We start from the raw sequence: 19,557 nt of genomic DNA, 5'->3' as shown, positions 1-19,557 counted from the left end.
ACGAGATTGAACCTGACGACATGATAAATGTGAACTGGATGGTGTCGAAGAGCCTCGAACTGTCATACCAGAAGTGATTGAACAGCATGACATTGGACTTCTGAAGTTCGACAAGGATAATGGAAAAGCAATTGTGCCTGACGCGTTGAGAACAGAAATAATAAAGCTGGGTTCGAAGTATTTCCAGAACAGTGAGGGGCCTTTCCTACCAACAAATAACCGCTCAATGAACAAAACTTGGTTCAAGAGGAAATTGGGAAATGGTCGTGGTGAGGAAGTGACTTGCTCATGGCTGGTTAATTCCCCTTATAAAAAGTCTGCATTTTGTATCTGTTGTCTTCTCTATTTCCATTCCCGGTCAGACCATCAATCCTCATTGGAGCAGGAAAGTGGATTCAACCAGTGGAAAACACCTGAAAGGATTAGTGTTCATGAAAATGCTAAGAATCATCCGGAGTGCTTCACACAGTGGAAAGAAATGGAAAGAAATTTAGCTGAAAACAGAGGAGTTATTGACGCAGAACTTCAGTCACAGATTGAGAGGAAAAGCAGAAGTGGCATGATATCTTGACGAGAATCCTCCACTGCATAAAATTCCTTGCGACTCAGAACCTGGCTTTGCGAGGACACAGGGAGTCACTTCAGCTGGACGATGACTCCAATGTGGGAAATTTCCTTGGCTTACTGAAACTACTGGCCATCTTTGACCCTGTCATGAAAGAACACCTCACTAGTGTGGAAAGTCATCCTGGATTCACGTCTTATCTTTCACCGGGTGTCCAGAACGAATTCATCCAAATGATGGCATCCACTGTTCGCCAGAGTTTACTGAGAAGCATTCGTAAAGCCAAGTACTATGGTCTCATGTTCGACTCGACTCCTGATGAGGCACACCGTGAGCAGATGTCAGAAGTAGTGAGGTATGTGGAAGTTGATTTTGAGAGGAAAACAGTCCGTGTTAGAGAGTCCTTCCTTGGTTTTATCCATATAAGCCAGAAGGATGCTGAGAGCTTGGTTGAAGACATCTTGAAACAGCTAGAGAAGGACGAAATGGAGCTACAAGATTGTCGGTCACAGTGCTATGACAACACTGCTGTGATGGCTGGACACAGAAGTGGTGTTCATCAAAGAATAAGTGAGAAAAACAACCTGGCAGTGTTTGTGAATTGCGACAATCACTCACTCAACTTGGTGGGTGTACATGCAGCCGAGCAGGATACAATGATGGTCACGTTTTCTGGAACCATCGAAACTCTCTACGTGGTCTTCTCTCGTTCAACACAGTGCTGGGAAAAACTCAAAACGCCGTGCCTGTGGTTTTTAAGTCGGAGTTTGAAACCAGGTGGAGTGCAAGGACAGAAGCATTGAAGCCCGTCAACAAGTACCTTGAGGAGATACTTCAAGTTCTCCAGGACATGATAGACAATGAAAACGAGACCAGTGAAACAAGAAGTGACGCAAGGCAGCTGTAAAACCGCATGTTGAGTTACGATTTTCTGACTTTGCTCGGATTTTGGAACAAAGTACTCATTCGCATTGACCGTATTCAAAAGAGGCTGCAGGATCCCAGCATGAACTTCCACGATGCTGCCCTGGATTTGAAAGCCCTCCGAGATCATTTTGATGATGAGAGAAGTCTTGGTCAGTGAGTCACTCGAAGAAGGACTCGGTCTCTGTCAAGAATGGAATATTGAAGTTGAAAGACGTCAGAGACGAAAGAAACGAATGGCTGATGAGAACTCGAGAGACGCTGGGTTAACAGCCAAGGAGGAAATGGAAAGAGTCATGAAGGGAACACTCGACCGTCTTCACAGAGAAATGGATGAAAGGTTCGCTCGTTTGCACGACACTGACGCCAAGTTTGGGTTCCTTCTCGATGTCGAGGGACTGTGTTACGGTGCCGACAGTAACGACCTGAAGAAGAAGTGCGAAAATGTGGGCGAATTGTACAGCTCTGATGTTGATGGACAGCAGCTATATGAAGAAATTTTGGATTGCAGAATGTTGCTATCAAGTCGGGCCAACATGAAAATATCAAGACCTGAAGAGCTTCTCGAATTAATTGTTCAGTATGGAGATGAGAGCGTCTTCCCCAATCTTCGCATTGCTATTCAGATAATGCTAACCATCGCAGTTTCCATCGCCAGCTGTGAGAGATCATTCAGCAAGTTAAAACTAATACTTTCGTATTTGAGAGCCACCATGGGTCAAGGCAGACTCTGTGATCTTGCTCTGCTGAGTGTAGAAAGAGAAGAAACTGAAAAAACTGACTTTGAGCACATCAAAGACCAATTTGCATCAGTGAAAGCAAGGAAGGTGCAGTTGTAATTTTCATGTAGTGCCATAATTTGTTAATTAAAAGATTAACGAGCTTGACTTGTATTTTTGAGCTGATTTTATGGTAAAGTTATCTAAAAGATGGGTGTCAGATGTTTGGACAGGGGCGCAATTTCAGTGCTTGCCATCGGCGCTATTTTCCGTAGATACAACCCCTGCCCCCACTATCTTGGTTGTACTGCCTGCTGCCTCATTGAGGAACACACCTGTATGTAATGACATTTAAGCCATGGTCTTGCATGGGGGTTGAGTGAATGTTTTGATTATTGGGGTTTATGTGTAAGTGAATGGGGGAAAATCCACCGATCCATGTCACTAGCCTGTGCCAGGACAGGGCCCATGGAAATTTGGCTATATTGGGATGGCTCCGCAGGTAACGTTGGGCATTGTGGCATCCACCAGGGAACGTGGTCCCTATAACGGGGGGTTGTACAATTGTTCTTGAATTTTATTAAGGTTTGTGGTTAAGGTAGTTTTTTTTTTTGTGTGTTTGACATTTTTCTCCCTGCCCCAGGAGTTAGGAGCAAGGAATCAATGGTGTAAATATTTGAATGGTTGCTTAAGGGGTGTATAAAGTTAAGGAGAACAGGCAAGTTAGCTACGGCTCGCTTCCCACAGCCCCTCCTAATTTATTTCACAGGCTAATTAAGTGTGAATCGGTAAGTGTTAAGGCTGGAACGGTAACGCCTGCATTGAACCTTGCAGGAGCTACGGTTCGGGGGGGGGGTGGAGTGGGTGGGGGGGGGGCGAGGGGGGTGAGGGGGGGGGAGGAGGAGGGGCGGGCTGTGTTACTTTTGTGGGGGTAGGCATGAAATATGTTAAGATGGAGAGACCTTCGACTCATTTCATTGTGCACTAAAAGAGATTGCCGCCAATTGTGATCTCTCAACCATGACTGTTGAACAACAGTTTGTTATTCGGATCATCACTATTGCTGCTGTTACCCCCATTCTGAAAAAACCTGGACTCAACCCTGACACCCTAAATAACTTCAGACCCATCTCCAACCTACCCTTTCTGTCAAAAGTTTTGGAACGCGCTGTAGCCACTCAACTCAAACATCACCTCTCTGTCAATAACCTGTATGAAACATTCCAATCCGGATTCCGCTCCAACCACAGTACTGAAACTGCTCTCCTCAAACTCACCAACGACCTTCTCCACTCCTCTGACGCTGGCAACCTCAACATTCTCATCCTCCTCGACCTCAGCGCCGCCTTTGACACCATCAATCACACCATCCTCCTCACCCGACTTGAAACCACCTTTAACATTACCGGCACTGCCCTCTCTTGGATCAAATCATACCTCTCTGACAGACGCCAGTTCATCTCCATCAATAACTGCAAATCCCCCACTGCTCCCCTCCCCCAAGGTGTCCCCCAAGGTTCAGTTCTTGGCCCCCTCCTCTTCATGCTGTACCTGTCCCCCCTTGGTCACTTAATCTGCCGTCATGGTCTCCAATTCCACTGCTTCGCCGATGACATCCAGCTTTTCATCTCCACCAAGTCCATCTCCACCGCCACCCACTCTATCCTGACAAACTGCATCACTGAAATAAAATCCTGGCTTCAAATCAACTTCCTCAAACTTAACTATGATAAATCTGAAATAATCATCATTGGCCCAAAAACGCTCACCAAATCCACCCAAATCCACCCAAATTGCCCTCAACATCGACGGTTTCCCAGTATCCACTTCCCCTCACATCTGGAATCTTGGCAACATCATTGACCAAACCCTCTCCTTCGACAAATACACTAAACAGATCACAAAGACAGCCTTCTTTCACCTGAAAAACATCGCCCATCTCCGTCGATCCCTCTCCTCCACGGCTGCAGAAACCCTCATCCACGCCTTCATCACCTCCCGTCTCGACTACTGCAACAGCCTCCTCTATGGTTCACCTTCAATAATCACCAATATACTCCAATACATTCAGAACTCCGCTGCCCGTCTACTCACCCATTCCTGGACCCGTGACCACATCACCCCTGTCCTTTACAAGCTTCACTGGCTCCCATTCCCCAGAGAATCCAGTACAAAATCCTCCTCTTGACCTACAAAGCCCTCCATAACCTGGCCCCATCCTACCTGACTGACCTCCTCTCCAGACACACTCCCACCCACAACCTCCGCTCTGCTGGTACCAACCTCCTGAACCCCCCCCCCCCCCCCCCACCCGGACCAAATTCAGATCCTGGGGGGACAGGGCCTTCTCCATCGCTGCTCCCACCCTCTGGAACTCACTACCTCACACCATCAGAGACTCCTCCTCACTCACTACATTCAAAACATCACTCAAGACCCACCTGTTCAACACTGCATTCAACATTTAAACCACAGCATTTAACCCCTGACTATCTCTTCTCCTTCTCCTTCCTTTTGCTTTGATTATTTACCGATTGACTTTTGTCTTTTTGCACTTGTTTTTGCAAACTGTACCTGGCAGGCTGTACCTGGTGGTACTCTGTCAAAGCGCCTTTGGGCTTCTTGAAAAGCGCTATATAAAATAAATGTATTATTATTATTATTATTATATCACTGGCATACCTGGTTCAGAAGTGCGTCGTTAGCTTATGGTTGAGAGAGATCTCACACTACAACATACTCTGGACATGTGCCGCAGCGAGGAAGCCAGCAGGAAGGCTGATGATATGATGGCCGGGCATCAGTCCCGGGCTCTAATTGCTAAAAACTCTCGTCGACCATTTTATCGTCGCAGTCAGTCCCGACCCGAGACCACCAATTGTGGAAATTGCGGGGGAAATGCCCACAAGAACTCAAGGAGCTGCCCGGCACGTGATAGGAAGTGCCAGAAGTGCGGCACCATGGGCCACTTTGCACGTGTATGTCGAAAATCGAAGGTGGACAAGCCTGTATGGAGAGCTAGACAGCACAATGACAACAAGCAACCACCAGCTGTTCGGCGGATTGTCTTGGTCGCTGATGTGTTTCGCACATTGCAGAGGAAGCAACGTTCACCACGAATTCGTGTCGACATCGATGACTTCAAGGGTGATTATATTGGTAACCTGGAGGCGTTCCCGGAGCTGAGGCAACTATCATCGGTCCTGGACACCTGCAGCAACTTGGCATGCATCCAGATAACTTGGATGATGGCGACGACCTCCGAGTGGTGAACGCTGATGGTGCTTCAATGAAGTGCATGGGCACTCTTCACGTTTGTATCCGTCATGGAGGTAAAACTGTTTGTGAGACTGTATACGTTTGCGATGGGTCCGATCACCTTGTCTGGCATTTTATTTGTTGAACGACTTGGCGTGGTGCAATTGTAGCAGACCATTCGAACATTCGAACAGGAAAACACAGCCTGTACAACATAACATGGTCAGTCGATCTAATGATGACTCGCATTCCGGGTCACCAACAAACTCCAGCACATGGGATTTCGGCGACGAACCTAATCGGCAACAAAGATCGCAGGTTCATGATCATCTGATAGCCAAATTTGCAGACGTTTTCACCACAGACGATAGCATTCGACCTATGGAGGGCGGCGCCATGCATATTAACCTGAAGGATGACGCTGTACCTTTCCAGTTGAGGAAGGCACGTCCACCAACAGTGGCTTGGCAGGATCAGGTTAAGTCAGAACTTGACGACATGGTGAACAAGGGTGTCATTTCTCCAATGGGAAGCGAGCCTTCGGATTGGTGTCATCCACTTGTGGTTACTCCGAAACCTAATGGTCGCATTCGCATGTGCGTGGATTTCCATATGTTGAACCGCCACGTCAAACGCCCTGTATACCATCTCATCACACCTGCTGAGGCAGTCTCGCGTGTGAAGAACGCTTGCTTCTATACTGTATATGATGCGACCAAGGGATACTGGCAAATTCCTCTGGACGAGGTCAGCCAATCCCTTACCGTATTCATGACACCGTGGGGTCGGTTCAAATACTTGCGAGCTCCAATGGGCCTCAACGCGAGTGGAGATTAATATTGTTACAGAGGTGACATCGCTCTTGAGGGAATCCAAAATACGGTCAGGGTCGTCGATGATATGCTAACCTATGGATCGACATTCAATGAGCATGTTCAACAGGTGCGGAATGTACTTCTCCGATGTCGAACATGGCATCACATTGAACTCACAGAAATTTCACTTCGCTCAGGACAGTGTCAAATTTTGCGGCTACATCATTAATCGCGATGGCGTCGCATAGGATCCGGGCAAACTAAGTGCTATTGCGGACTTTCCTACACCGACCAACATCACCGATTTGTGGTCATTCCTTGGTTTGGTTCATCAGTTGGATAGCTTTTCCACTGAGATTTCGACAGCTTCGGATCCTCTCCGGTGTTTACCGAAGAAGGGATCAGTTTTTGATTGGACTGCCGATCATAACAGTGCATTTCTTGCTACCAAGCGTGTTCTTAAATCACCACCTGTCCTTGCGCACTTCGACCTTTCGTTACCTACGATGATACAGACCGATGCGTCTCATTTCAATGGACTAGGGTTTGCATTGCTCCAGCAACACGGCGATCTGTGGAAACTTGTTCAGTGTGGGTCTCGTTATCTCAGTCATGTTGAGTCTCATTATGCGAAGATTGAGCTCGAAGCTCTGGCTGTAGTTTGGGGCATGAAGAAATGCCATCATTACCTACTGGGCCTACCCATATTTCAGCTTGCCATCGACCACAAACCGCTTGAACCCATATTGAACACCTACACTTTGGACTCGATCGAAAACCCATGTCTGCAACGACTCGTGGAGAAATTGTCTCGAGACGTTTACAGCAACGTGGAGGAAGGGATGAGAGCATGCCATCCCAGACACTCCATCACGCCACCCAGTGGATAGCCCATTGCCATAAGATGAGGAGGCGGAGATACACATTCAACATCACGTAGACCAAGTCATCTTGGCGGCAGTAGTGAACGTCGATGATGGAAGTCAAGATCATCTTTGTGATCCGATACTCGATAAACTCTGTGTGGAAGCATGACGCGATGAGGAATACTGCTTACTAGCTCAGGCAGTAAATACTGACTTTTCAGCAAACCATAGTGAGTGGGACAATCGCCTCAAGGCTTAATTTGGGATACGTGATCAGCTATCAAGTAACGATGACATCGTATTCTACGGTCAGCGCATTGTCATACCTCGTGCAGCACGTACGGAGGTATTGAATCGACTACACGACTTGCATCAGGGCATGAACGTACAAAGTGCGGCCTCTGTGGGCAGGCATTATGGCATCAACGAATCCACCGTTCACTACGTACAGAAGAACGAGAAAGCGATTCGTGACAGTATTTCAGCAAGCGCTGTATCGAGCAAGGAGACAGCATCGGGATTCATGGCTGCCAAAGACCTGGTATCTCTTCTCTTCTTTGCAAACGCAAAAGGGGACTTCATGATGAAACCCATGATGTTGTACTGTTCCCTGAACCCACGTGCTCTCAAAGGCAAGAACAAGCAAACTCTGCCCGTATTTTGGAGGGCCAACAGGAAAGCCTGGGTGATGGCAGCGATCTTCCTTGACTGGTTCCATAATTGTTTCGTCCCACAGGTGGAGAGGTACATGGTGGGCAAAAACCTTGCGTTCAAGGCTCTCTTGCTCATGGCCAACGTTCCTGGTCATGCTGCGAACCTGGTAGTGGCTCACCCGAATGTCGAGGTGATCTTCCTGCCGCCCAACACCACCTCCTTCATCCAGCCACTCAACCAAAGCGTGATTTCAACGTTTAAAACGTATTACACCCGTCGCACCTTTCGCCACATTTTGGATGCAATGGAGTCCGACCCAGGGCTCACTGTCGGGCAGTGTTGGAAGGATTTCAACATTGCCCACTGCATCAGCACCATCAAGCAGTCGCTAGATGAGGTGAGAGCCTCCACCATCAACACGTGCTGGCACAACCTGTGGCCACAGGCAGTCAGAATTTTACTGGCTTTCCTGATAACACTGAGGAGAGGCATGTGATTGTTGGGTTGGCATGGCAGTTTGGAGGGGAAGGATTTGATGACATGCAGCCTGAGGAGTTGGAGGAATTCATTTCCTCTCATGGCGAAAACCTCACCGAGGAGGGGTTGGAGGCCATTATAATGGTTTTCCGAAGAGGAAAAGGAGGAGGAGGCGGGCAGTGATGAGTAAGAGGTCCGGAGGTCTAACCTCACAGTCCAGTTCCTGGGTGAGTTGCTGCATGGCATGCGGGAGTTTGTCGACAAGTTGGATTAGAGAGATACCTGGAAATGGAGAATTGGTATATATACAAATTGGAGAGGTACCTCAAGTTCAAGAGGGGCTTGGATGATTTGCTTCTCCCCGACAACGAGCTTCATCGAAACCTGTGGCAATTTGCCAGGCAGCTCTCCATTACCCATTTCTTTCACCCTGCTCCCTCCACCTCAACAACAACCTGCTCCCTCCTCTCCTGCCGCCCTCTTAGTGTCCTCACCAGCATCCTCACCAACACCCTCAACTGTGCTTCTTCTGCCTGTCCTGCCTCTCCCTCAGTGCATGATGTTGGCGTACTTACTACATCGAGATGCAAGAAACAGGAAGTAAATTCCTGCGTGCGGCTCGTGTGAAAAAATTCTGACAACCAGTGAATCGAACCCAGGAACCTCATCAATTACGCGGAGACAGCCCACTGAGCTATTGAGTCTCTGGGATATCCTCAGAGATTTCTCACACAAACACTGCGAGCTCTAAAATGGCCGATGTCTTACTTGCCTGCTTGGCAGACCCCGGATGTGAGTGTATGTATGTGTATGAAAGTGCATTGAAGATGAACTCATCTAACAATTTAAGAAACAGGAAGTCAATTCCTGCGTGGGGCTAGTGTGAAAAAAAATAATATTGATGAGTTTCCTGTTGCGGGCAACGTATGATGTGCTTCCATCACCAGTAAACTTGAGATTGTGGGGGTTGTTGCAGGAGGAGAGATGTTCTTTGTGTGGAGGGTTGGGAAGGTGCAGCATGCACTACATGCATGCTCAGTAGCATTGGCAGCAGGACAATACAGGTGGCGACATGATCAGGTGCTGGCGGTGGTAATGCACATGTTGCAACAAGAGCTGCTGAGAGAGAGAGAAGAGTGGAGAAGGAGACCAATAGGGGAGAGGTGTTGTTTGTCAAAGAGGGCCAAGTGGAAAAAGGTGGAAAGAGGAGGAGGTGGTGGAAAGCAAGAGGGCTGTCAGATGCTTGTGATTGGCAGGTGGTGGCAGACCTAAAGCCACAATTGGTATTCCCGGAGGAGATCTGTGTGACAAGGTTGTGGCCTGACATTGCCATCTGGTCAGGTGCAACAAGACAGGTCATCTTAGGGGAATTGTCTCTACCTTGGGAAGAGAACATGGAGGAGGTGCACGAGAGGAAGAGAGGAAAGTACAGTGAGCTGGAGGCAGAGTATCGGGAGAAGCGTTGGCAAGTTTCATTTCAGCCATTTGAGGTGGGGTGCAGAGGGTATATTGGCAATTCCTTTTCTGCATTTCTTGCTCGGCTTGGAGTGTGTGGAACAGAAAGAAGGAGGATGTGTGACAAGGTGGCCCAGGTTGCCTTGAAAGGCTCATTTTGGATTTGGAGGACGTTTATGGAGGCACGTCGCATGGTGTAGGTTGAGGTTGTGGGTGCTGGTTCATTTCAGCCTAAAGGGGTAGTGACTGAGCACGGAAGAGAAATGGAGATGTGTGAACGGTGTGTGTGTGTGTGTGTGTGTGTGTGTGTGTGTGTGTGTGTGTGTGTGTGTGTGTGTGTGTGTGTGTGTGTGTGTGTTGCAGGAGTGGGTGTGGTTTTGCATGAAAGTGTTTTGTTTGAGTGGTGCATGTTGTAAGGGTAGGTGGTCCGTTGGTTAGGTGTGATTTTTTTTTGGTGTGTGAGTGAGTGGATGAGGGGCTGTGGATTCTGGGAGTGGAGGAGGTTTGGTTGTTGTAGTCTGTGTTCTCCCTGCCTGGGGTTGGGGGTATGTACGCATCCAGGTGTAGCTGCTGCATGTGGAGGCGTACGTGCCCCTGCTGGCCCACCTTAGCTGACCGTAGAGGTTGAAACAATGCTTACATTCACGGGGTTTTCGTCGACATTCGTGGGTTTTGTCTCGCTATTTCTGGGACTTTCATCGACCTTCGCGGATTATCTTTGACATGCTCTGGACTTGCATCACCATTGGAGGATTATGCCTCGCCGTTCGGTGCACACAACACAAACACAATACACCGCTCAAACACGCACAAAACACTCGCAACACAGCTTTGTGATTGGTTGACAGAATAGGCCCACCCCCTCCACCCAGGTATATCTAGGCGGAGGTAAACAAGGAAATTACTCTTGAAAAAGGCTAGTGGAGGCCCAGTGCATGCCGGGATGCTGGCCGAAACGTTGGGTTTTTAAGACAAAACTACAGGTTGGAGAACGGTAAAATGGATGTATTGGATATATATCTATCTGTCTATATATATATATATATTGTTACAGATCTCAGAGACGGCACTCCCCCTTAGCAAGGGGGGGTTAATCCCCTTGGCCTGTTAAGCTGGCCGTCTCTAGTCCTGGTACTTGTAACACTCCTTTGCGGCATGGAATTGATCAGGGTTATTGGTCAAGGTGTTCTCCCGAATACCTTTACCAATCCCTCCGCAAAGCAGGGAGACAAGTACCGCTCGAACCACGGACAAGATGGTATTTGCCGAGCGGTTTAGCAATCCGCGGCTCGAGCCGTTAGCAATTGACGAACCCGATTCCGAGCGTTGGCCAAAACGTGCCACAGGTACTCAATTGGAGACAGGACGAAAGCGATCGGGGGAAAGAAGAAACCAAAGGTAAGAAATAACAGGCATTTATTAATTATTTACAAAACCAAAGAAGAGGAGGAACACAAGTAAAATACAGAAGAAGAAGAAGAAGAAGAAGATACACAGGGCAGCCTCAAGCAGTCTTATATTATCAACGCCCCAGACAGACAAACAGATTTACATGAAAGGGGAAGAGCAGGCAGGAATGACTGGACGAAGGAGAAGGGTCCAAGTGGGACAGCAGGGCTGTAAGGTTCGCGTAGAGGCACAGCAACGAGGTCCGCTCCAGGTCCACGCTCCGGGCTGGAAGCGAACAGCCAGCGGCAGCTTCACGTATTCAGTTTCACACACGGTCGGCCAATGTCAATTGACTACTGTATTTTTGTCGCCGTCACGGAACCACTCTTCTGCCTCACGATCCAGCGGTATGCTCACCTGGTACCTCCCTCATCTGCCGGATCACGTCTCTCTCTCAAAAGGCTTCGTGCTCACGCTTATGTTACGTGCGTTGGAATCAATGCGCGCTTCATAGAGCCACGCCCGCGATGCTACCTCGCCAGCCCTGGTTGGTCGGTAAGGGCTTGCTGACTCCACCTCTGATGACAAGTCGACGTGCCACACCTTGTTCTGGCGGCTCCGCCCCCTCCTTCCTCGGCTTGACCGCATGGCTAATGGCGGTTTGGGGCCAACAACCGCATCAAGGCAAGGAGCATCGAAAGCTGCTCGACCGTTACTTTGCGGAGACGTGGGTGAGGCGATTGGGGGTTCGACCGTTACTTTGCGGAGACGTGGGTGAGGCGATTGGGAAAATTGAAAGGGGCCTATCTTATTTGATTAATGCAACGCAGATTCAACTACTGGGAACAGATCCTTAACTGAAACACATAATAATGAAATAACTACGGAGAGGTCCTATGGTTCGCTACGTGTTGTACATGGACTAACTAGGGTGCGATCTTTAACAAGCCAATTGATGGGGATATTTACAGGGGAACATTTATAAGGGAAGCATTTACTAAAATTTACTAGTGAAGGTTCTAAAAACCATAACAATATATATATATATATATATATATATATATATATATATATATATATATATATATATATATACAGTGGAACCTTGACTTACGAGTGCACCAACTTACGAGTTTTCCGAGATACGAGCCGTCGCTCGGGCAGTTTATTGCTTTGAGATGCGAGCCGAGATCTGAGTTACAAGCTTACGTCACCCGCCACCAGGTGGGTTCCGGTCACGTGGTTATCTTGCCGTGCAAGCAGCTCTGCCGTATATATAGCTGCTGCTTTGTTTTCGCATTTTGGTTATTTTGGAGCTTACGTCACCCGCCACCAGGTGGGTTCCGGTCACGTGGTTATCTTGCCGTGCAAGCAGCTCTGCCGTATATAGCTGCTGCTTTGTTTTCGCATTTTGGTTATTTTGGAGCTTACGTCACCCGCCACCAGGTGGGTTCCGGTCACGTGGTTATCTTGCCGTGCAAGCAGCTCTGCCGTATATAGCTGCTGCTTTGTTTTCGCATTTTGGTTATTTTGGAGCTTACGTCACCCGCCACCAGGTGGGTTCCGGTCACGTGGTTATCTTGCCGTGCAAGCAGCTCTGCCGTATATCGCTGCTGCTTTGTTTTCGCATTTTGGTTATTTTGGAAAATTTCTTAGTTTTAACCATGGGTTCTAAGAAATTGAGTGCCAAGGGCAGTACTGAGAAGAAGAAGAGGATGATGTGCTTGGATATAAAACACGCAATCGTCGAAAAACATGAGCGAGGTGTGCGTGTTGTCGACTTGGTGAGGCGGATGTGAAGGCAGCTGAAGATTTTATTATAACTTTTGCTGAACTGATAGAAGCCGAACGATACATCCCCCAGCAAATCTTCAACTGTGACGAGACAGGGCTCTTCTGGAAAAAGATGCCGAGGAGGACGTATATAACGGCAGAGGAGAAGAGCATGCCAGGCCACAACTTGTTCAGAGTGCCGGCGATAGCTCGCCTTCTCTTTGTGGAAAACACGGTGAGATCCTTAACATCCAACAACTAATGGGACGCAAACGGGGCGCCCAGTTTAGCGGTACACACATTGATGAATCACCCTGCCTGTGATTCACCCATGACAGGTTATAGCTGGGTCGGGATTCAAACCCAGGCTGGACAGTTTAGAGTCAAGTGTGCGTACCTCCAGTCCAGGCCATCCTGCCAACTTGTATGCTGCATACAGGTGAAATATAAAGCGCGAGATATTTTTATATATACTGTATATTTAAAAAAAAATTGGTGTGGTTTTTGGCGGGCTGGAACGGATTAATAGCATTTCAATGCATTTTAATGGGGAAATTTAATTTGAGAAACGAGCAAATTGAGTTACGAGCTCGGTCACAGAACGAATTAAACTCGTAAGTCAAGGTTCCACTGTATATAGTTACGGTTTTCCGCCGCCCTTCCTACCCTTACCAAGGGGAGATTAAGCCCCTTGTTCTTTTTGGGGCGGCGTAACCGAGAGACTTGAAGCGCCCCTCCCGGGCAAACGCAAGGTAGGGTTTCAGGACAAGTCTCACATGTACCTAAATACATGCGCCGCCGCGGAAGCGGGGAATCGAGCCTCGCACGAGCCACGTGTAATTTGAGTACACCGAGCGGATTAAGTACCACGTGGTCCGTGCAGTTACCTTTGGTATTGGAACCCGATTAGAGCGGTTTTATTCGTCAATGATGGAAGGGACGAGACGGTCGAATAAAGGAAGAACACGATTTAATTATTATTTACACAAGTATGTACAATGATCGGTAGAAGCACAGAGACACAGAGCAGCCTTAATCAATCTTATATTAATCCCAGACACAGGCCCGATCACACTCACAAAGGGGAAATGAAAGCAGGATGATGTTCACGTGCTGCCTTGGTTGTCCAAGAATGGCCCCGCCCGGCGTGGCTCTCCCCGGTCACAGCACGTCCCGCGAAGATGGCAAGCAGGCGGTGGAAGGGATCTCTGTAGCTCGTCTCTCAACCAAAGGGCAGATGAGGCAGGAAGGAAATGTAAGCGTGTCTCGCCGGCTTGGCGGTTTTCCACAGCGCGTGTAGTTACCGGCGCGCTATCACTCGCGTAACCCAATGGAGGCTCGGCCTCAAGCTCAACCGAGCGTCCAACTTGGTAAGAGTGCTTATAACTTAGTTCATGCGCGTCTTCTCTCTTGTACAACACTCAACTCTCACAGAACTTAGTCAAGCACCTCCCTTCGCAGAACTGCTCTACTCTCACAGGACTTTAATAACTTGCAAGCTCACTCCTTCGCAGAACTGCTCAACCTGAGCTCATAACTCACCGAACTGCTGGTGGGGGCTTCGCGCAACAGGTTTTATTGCCACGCCCTTAGCCCTCTCGAATGTTCCAACCACACCCTGTGACGCAGTGCCGCAGCCACTCCCTTCGAGCCCTGATTTGTGGCTCGCGCTTACCGTCAGCTTCTCCGCCGGCCTCATTCGGTCTTGCCTCGATTTGCCAGGCCTGCCTCGTGTTAATTCGTGCCAAAAAGCCAAAGGTGGCATAAGGAGGCGTAAGGCAGGATAAGGCAATAGAGGCGGCATAAGGCAATGGAGGCGGCATAAGGCAATGGAGGACCTACTCTCATTATTCTACTCAACGCAAGACTAACACAGGAAAAGGACGATTCTCACACATATTAAGAAATAACTGCACTATCGTGAGGCTACATGTTGTTGTGTGACTAAACTATGAGGGGGAAATTTAACCTTTATTGTACAAACTCAAAACCGCAACTATATATATATATATATATATATATATATATATATATGTATGTATATATATACTGTATATATATATTTATGTATATATATATATATTAATGTATATATATTATGTTTGTGTGGGTAGGCATGAAATACCTGAGGAAAGTTATAATTGTGTAGGTTTAGAATGCTCTGTATGCCGTGAAGAATCTCGACGTAGTTAGTAGGCCATCGGTCCGGGTTAGACCATTTTCATGTCGCCATAAGGGGAGTGGATTTGTGATAATTAATTCTAGGGCTTAAAGATTAATTCGCCAGTGTGTAATTTGCCTCTGTGATCTTCCCTGCATCTTTATTACAATTAAAAGCCCACCAAACAACAACAGCGATGTAATGGACTCATTCGCTCATGTTATGGCCTGAAGCACACCAAGCCAAGCCTTCAATCACACTGTCTTTATTTATGGATTATCACACGAAAATCTCTTCCTACACATAAAACCAAGAAGGGAGAAAAGAGGGAAAAACCCGAATAGGCCAGTCCAAGAGTAGGCAGGTCCAAGAGTAGGCAGGTCAAAGAGTAGGCCGGTCCAAGAGTAGGCCGGTCCAAGAGTAGGCCGGTCCAAGAGTAGGCCGGTCCAAGAGTAGGCAGGTCCAAGAGTAGGCAGGTCCAAGAGTAGGCAGGTCCAAGAGTAGGCCGGTCCAAGAGTAGGCAGGTCCAAGAGTAGGCACCAAGGCAGGCCCAACAGTAGGCCCCAGGAAAGGCCCAGTAGTAGGCCCCATGGCAGGCCCAACAGTAGGCCCCAAGGCAGGCCCGGCATGAGAGGGTAGGAGTAGGCAAGTCCATGAGTAGGCCCCAAGGCAGGCCCAACAGTAGGCCCCAAGGCAGGCCCAACAGTAGGCCCCAAGCCAGGCCCAGCATGAGAGGGTAGGAGTAGGCAAGTCCACGAGTAGGCCCCAAGGCAGGCCCAACAGTAGGCCCCAGGGCAGGCCAACAGTAGGCCCCAAGGCAGGCCCAGCACGAGAGGGTAGGAGTAGGGAGCCAGAGTTCGATCAACGTCACCCTTCAGGTGGAAAGATTGCAGCTGGACACTCTACAACCCCCCAAAAACGCACTCTGCCATAAGCCATCCTCTAAAATGGCCACACTCCTCTGAATCACCTTCCTGGCCACTCCCCCACCCCACAGCCAATCATAGGCTTTATACACATGGACCAAACCACTTGGTCTAACTCACAGGGTGGTGTGGGGGGAAGAAGAAGAAAAAGGTCGCAAACCATAACAGCTCACAAGGCCGCCAGGGCCGACAGAAACAGCATTTGCTGATCGGCAAGGGAACCCCGTCATCCGAACATTCCCGAACAGAGACTCGTGACAGGGAGGCCACGCTTCAACCTTCGTCATTGGGCGTTTGGCACGGCTGTGAGGCCCCACCCCGAAGACGACGATTGGTCGTGGCCATGGACTGATGTAATGGGCCGCCGGTGATTGGATAGAGTGCGACGTCAGCAGTGTAACATTCGAGAGCTGGAAGAGCAAAAAGAGGCTGTCTCGCCATCTTGGTCTCTCTTTGCTGTGGCCGTTGTTGGAGGTGGTCGCATTGCTTCTTCTGGTTTTATTACACCATTTATTTTTTATTTAATCTTTCCCCTTGTTTGTATACGAGTCTGAGTGGAGACATCTCAAATTAAGAATTATTTTTTACCTCACATTCATTTTATTTGCAGTTATTTTCATTAAATCATTATTTGTTGACTTTCACTATTTCTTGTCTTGTTATGTTTCTTTGTTCTGTGTGTTCGGATAAACCCCGTGTATTATATATACTAGCAACGGTACCCACCCTATGGGCGGGGCTTCAATTGGGAAGCCCAAATGAAAAGGCAAAATATCATAAATTGAAGGCTTTTTTTAATTTTAAACGATTCATATAAACATCCGTTGAATCATATCACACGCAAATCATCAAAATCTAAACAGTACATGGCGCCCATTTTGAAAAAAAGATTGAATTCTGCAAAACGGAAGCGGCCGCTACACGTCTTTCTCAGTCGCACGTTTATGTGTGAAGAGTGCGCGCCAAATCTGTAACACGGAAGCGGCCACTACACCTGTTTCTCAGTCGCTTTGCACACGCTGCCGTGTTACTTCGGCTGCATGTCTATGTAGGAAGAGTTCGTCAGGAGTCGATCCACTCTCTCCTGGTGCGTAGAATTTCAACAAAAGCCACATCACTGTTCATATTGGTAAATATTATTCCATCGTGTTTGGAAAAAGTGGAAAAACAATATAGCCTATTTTACGAGTCTATTTTACTACATTGTTTACTTACAATATAGCCAATATAGCCTATTATTTCCAGGGGGTCTGAGGATTACCCACCCAAAATATCGTTGTGATCGGTTGAGCCATTTTTGCGGTACCTTCAGACGGACGGACATTTGGTAAATTATAGTAAGACAGATATATATATATATATATATATATATATATATACAGTATATATATTTTTTTTTTTTTTTTTTTTTTTTTTTACACACATACTGTATATAAACATATAAAACTGATCAGGTAAGTCTTCGGGCTTTCCCGTGCGTGCGAAAAGATAATCTCGCCAAGGTTCGAAGTATGCCTCAGAGTTAAAGCTGGTTTCGGTCATCCATCACCCAGGGGTCTTAACCCCGGCGATGCGACAATACATATATACATATCTGCGTCCTCGCGACAATATGTATTATATGAATATTTATATGAATATATATATATATATATATATATATAATATATATATAATTATATATATATATATATATATCTATATATATCTATATATATAATTATATATATCTATATATATCTATATATATAATTATATATATCTATATATATCTATATATATAATTATATATATCTATATATATCTATATATATAATTATATATATCTATATATATCTATATATATCATTATATATATATATATATATATATATATATATCTATATATATCTATATATATCTATATATATATATATATATATATATATATATATATATATATATATATATATATATATATATATATATATAGATATATATATATAGATATATATATATATACAGGGGGCTGCAAAAGTAGGTATACAGTAAGGATTATACCAGTATTACCAGTATTATAATAGTGGTGCTAGGATTCATTTAATACTAGAATTCATTTAATTAATTAAAATCATTATTACCATTTTAAATGTTTTTATTTTCGTAATTTTTTCTATAATACATCTATTATTTGCAGGTGAAGTGGAAATTTAACTTTCCGTTACGTGGTGGCCGTTGACTGGCCACCACGTTCGCCGGATCTCACCCCTATGGACTTCTTTTTCTGGGGATGTGTAAAAGACAGGGTTTTCGCACGCAAGCCACGTTCTGTTGATGCCATAATTCAGTTCATACGGGACGCTTGCCAGGAAATTGATGCTGATAAAGACCTTTGTGCCAGAGTGTGCATGGGTGTCCACACTCGACTAGTGGAGTGTGTGAATGCCGGGGGCAAACAGTTTGAACATTTGAGGGATTAATATGTTTATTATTGATATGTTTATTATTGATATGTTATTATTGATATGTTTATTATTGATATGTTATTATTGATATGCTTGTATAATCAATAAAATACGTTTTGTGCGCACGTTTTGTTTTTCATTACTGTATACCTACTTTTGCAGTCCCCTGTATATATATATATATTTTTTTGTTATGGCCTGAAGCACACCAAGCCAAGCCTTCAATCACACTGTTTTTATTTATGGATATCAAACGAAAAATCTCTTCCTACACATAAAACAAAGAAGGGAGAAGAGAGGGAAAGACCAGAGTAGGCGAGTCCAAGAGTAGGCTGGTCCAAGAGTAGGCCGGTCCAAGAGTAGGCCGGTCCAAGAGTAGGCCGGTCCAAGAGTAGGCCGGTCCAAGAGTATGCCGGTCCAAGAGTAGGCCGGTCCAAGAGTAGGCCGGTCCAAGAGTAGGCCGGTCCAAGAGTAGGCAGGTCCAAGAGTAGGCAGGTCCAGAGTAGGCAGGTCCAAGAGTCGGCAGGTCCAAGAGTCGGCAGGTCCAAGAGTCGGCAGGTCCAAGAGTCGGCAGGTCCAAGAGTGGGCAGGTCCAAGAGTGGGCAGGTCCAAGAGTGGGCAGGTCCAAGAGTAGGCAGGTCCAAGTGTAGGCAGGTCCAAGTGTAGGCAGGTCCAAGAGTAGGCCCAGCAGTAGGCCCCAGTGCAGGCCCAGCACGAGAGGGTAGGAGTTGGCAGGTCCACGAGTAGGCCCCAGGGCAGGCCCAGTGGTAGGCCTCAGTGCAGGCCCCGCATGAGAGGGTAGGCGTAGGCAAGTCAACGAGGAGGCCCCAAGGCAGGCCCAACAGTAGGCCCCAGGGCAGGCCGAGCATGAGAGGGAAGGAGTAGGCCCCAAGGCAGGCCCAACAGTAGGCCCCAGTGCAGGCCCAGCACGAGAAGGTAGGAGTAGGCAAGTCCACGAGTAGGCCCCAAGGCAGTAGAGGTACGGCAGCAAGAGTTCGGTCAAAGCCCTTCAGGTAGAGAGGCGGCTGCAGGGGATTGATCCGGCATACCCTTCAGGTGGAGAGATTGCAGCTGGAAACTCCACAACCCCCGAAAAGGCACTCCGCCATGAGCCCTCCTCCAAAATGGCCA

General features: G+C 47.1%; 1 protein-coding gene across 1 annotated transcript; it reads left to right on the top strand.

Annotated features, from left to right (window-relative positions):
• The first annotated feature begins 260 nt into the window (after positions 1 to 260).
• On the top strand, positions 261 to 1,649 carry LOC144893045 (zinc finger MYM-type protein 1-like). The gene is made up of 3 exons (XM_078782653.1): positions 261 to 269; positions 550 to 1,342; positions 1,525 to 1,649. Exons 1-3 carry the CDS (start codon positions 261 to 263, stop codon positions 1,647 to 1,649), a joined length of 927 nt encoding a protein of 308 aa, XP_078638779.1.
• Positions 1,650 to 19,557: the final 17,908 nt, after the last annotated feature.

This window comes from Myxine glutinosa, chromosome 7 (assembly GCF_964187855.1).
Source record: "Myxine glutinosa chromosome 7, kmMyxGlut1.1, whole genome shotgun sequence".
Taxonomy (NCBI): Eukaryota; Metazoa; Chordata; class Myxini; order Myxiniformes; family Myxinidae; genus Myxine; species Myxine glutinosa.
The sequence above is the reverse complement of the archived record's forward strand: the minus strand, read 5'-3'. Positions and strand labels throughout refer to the sequence as shown.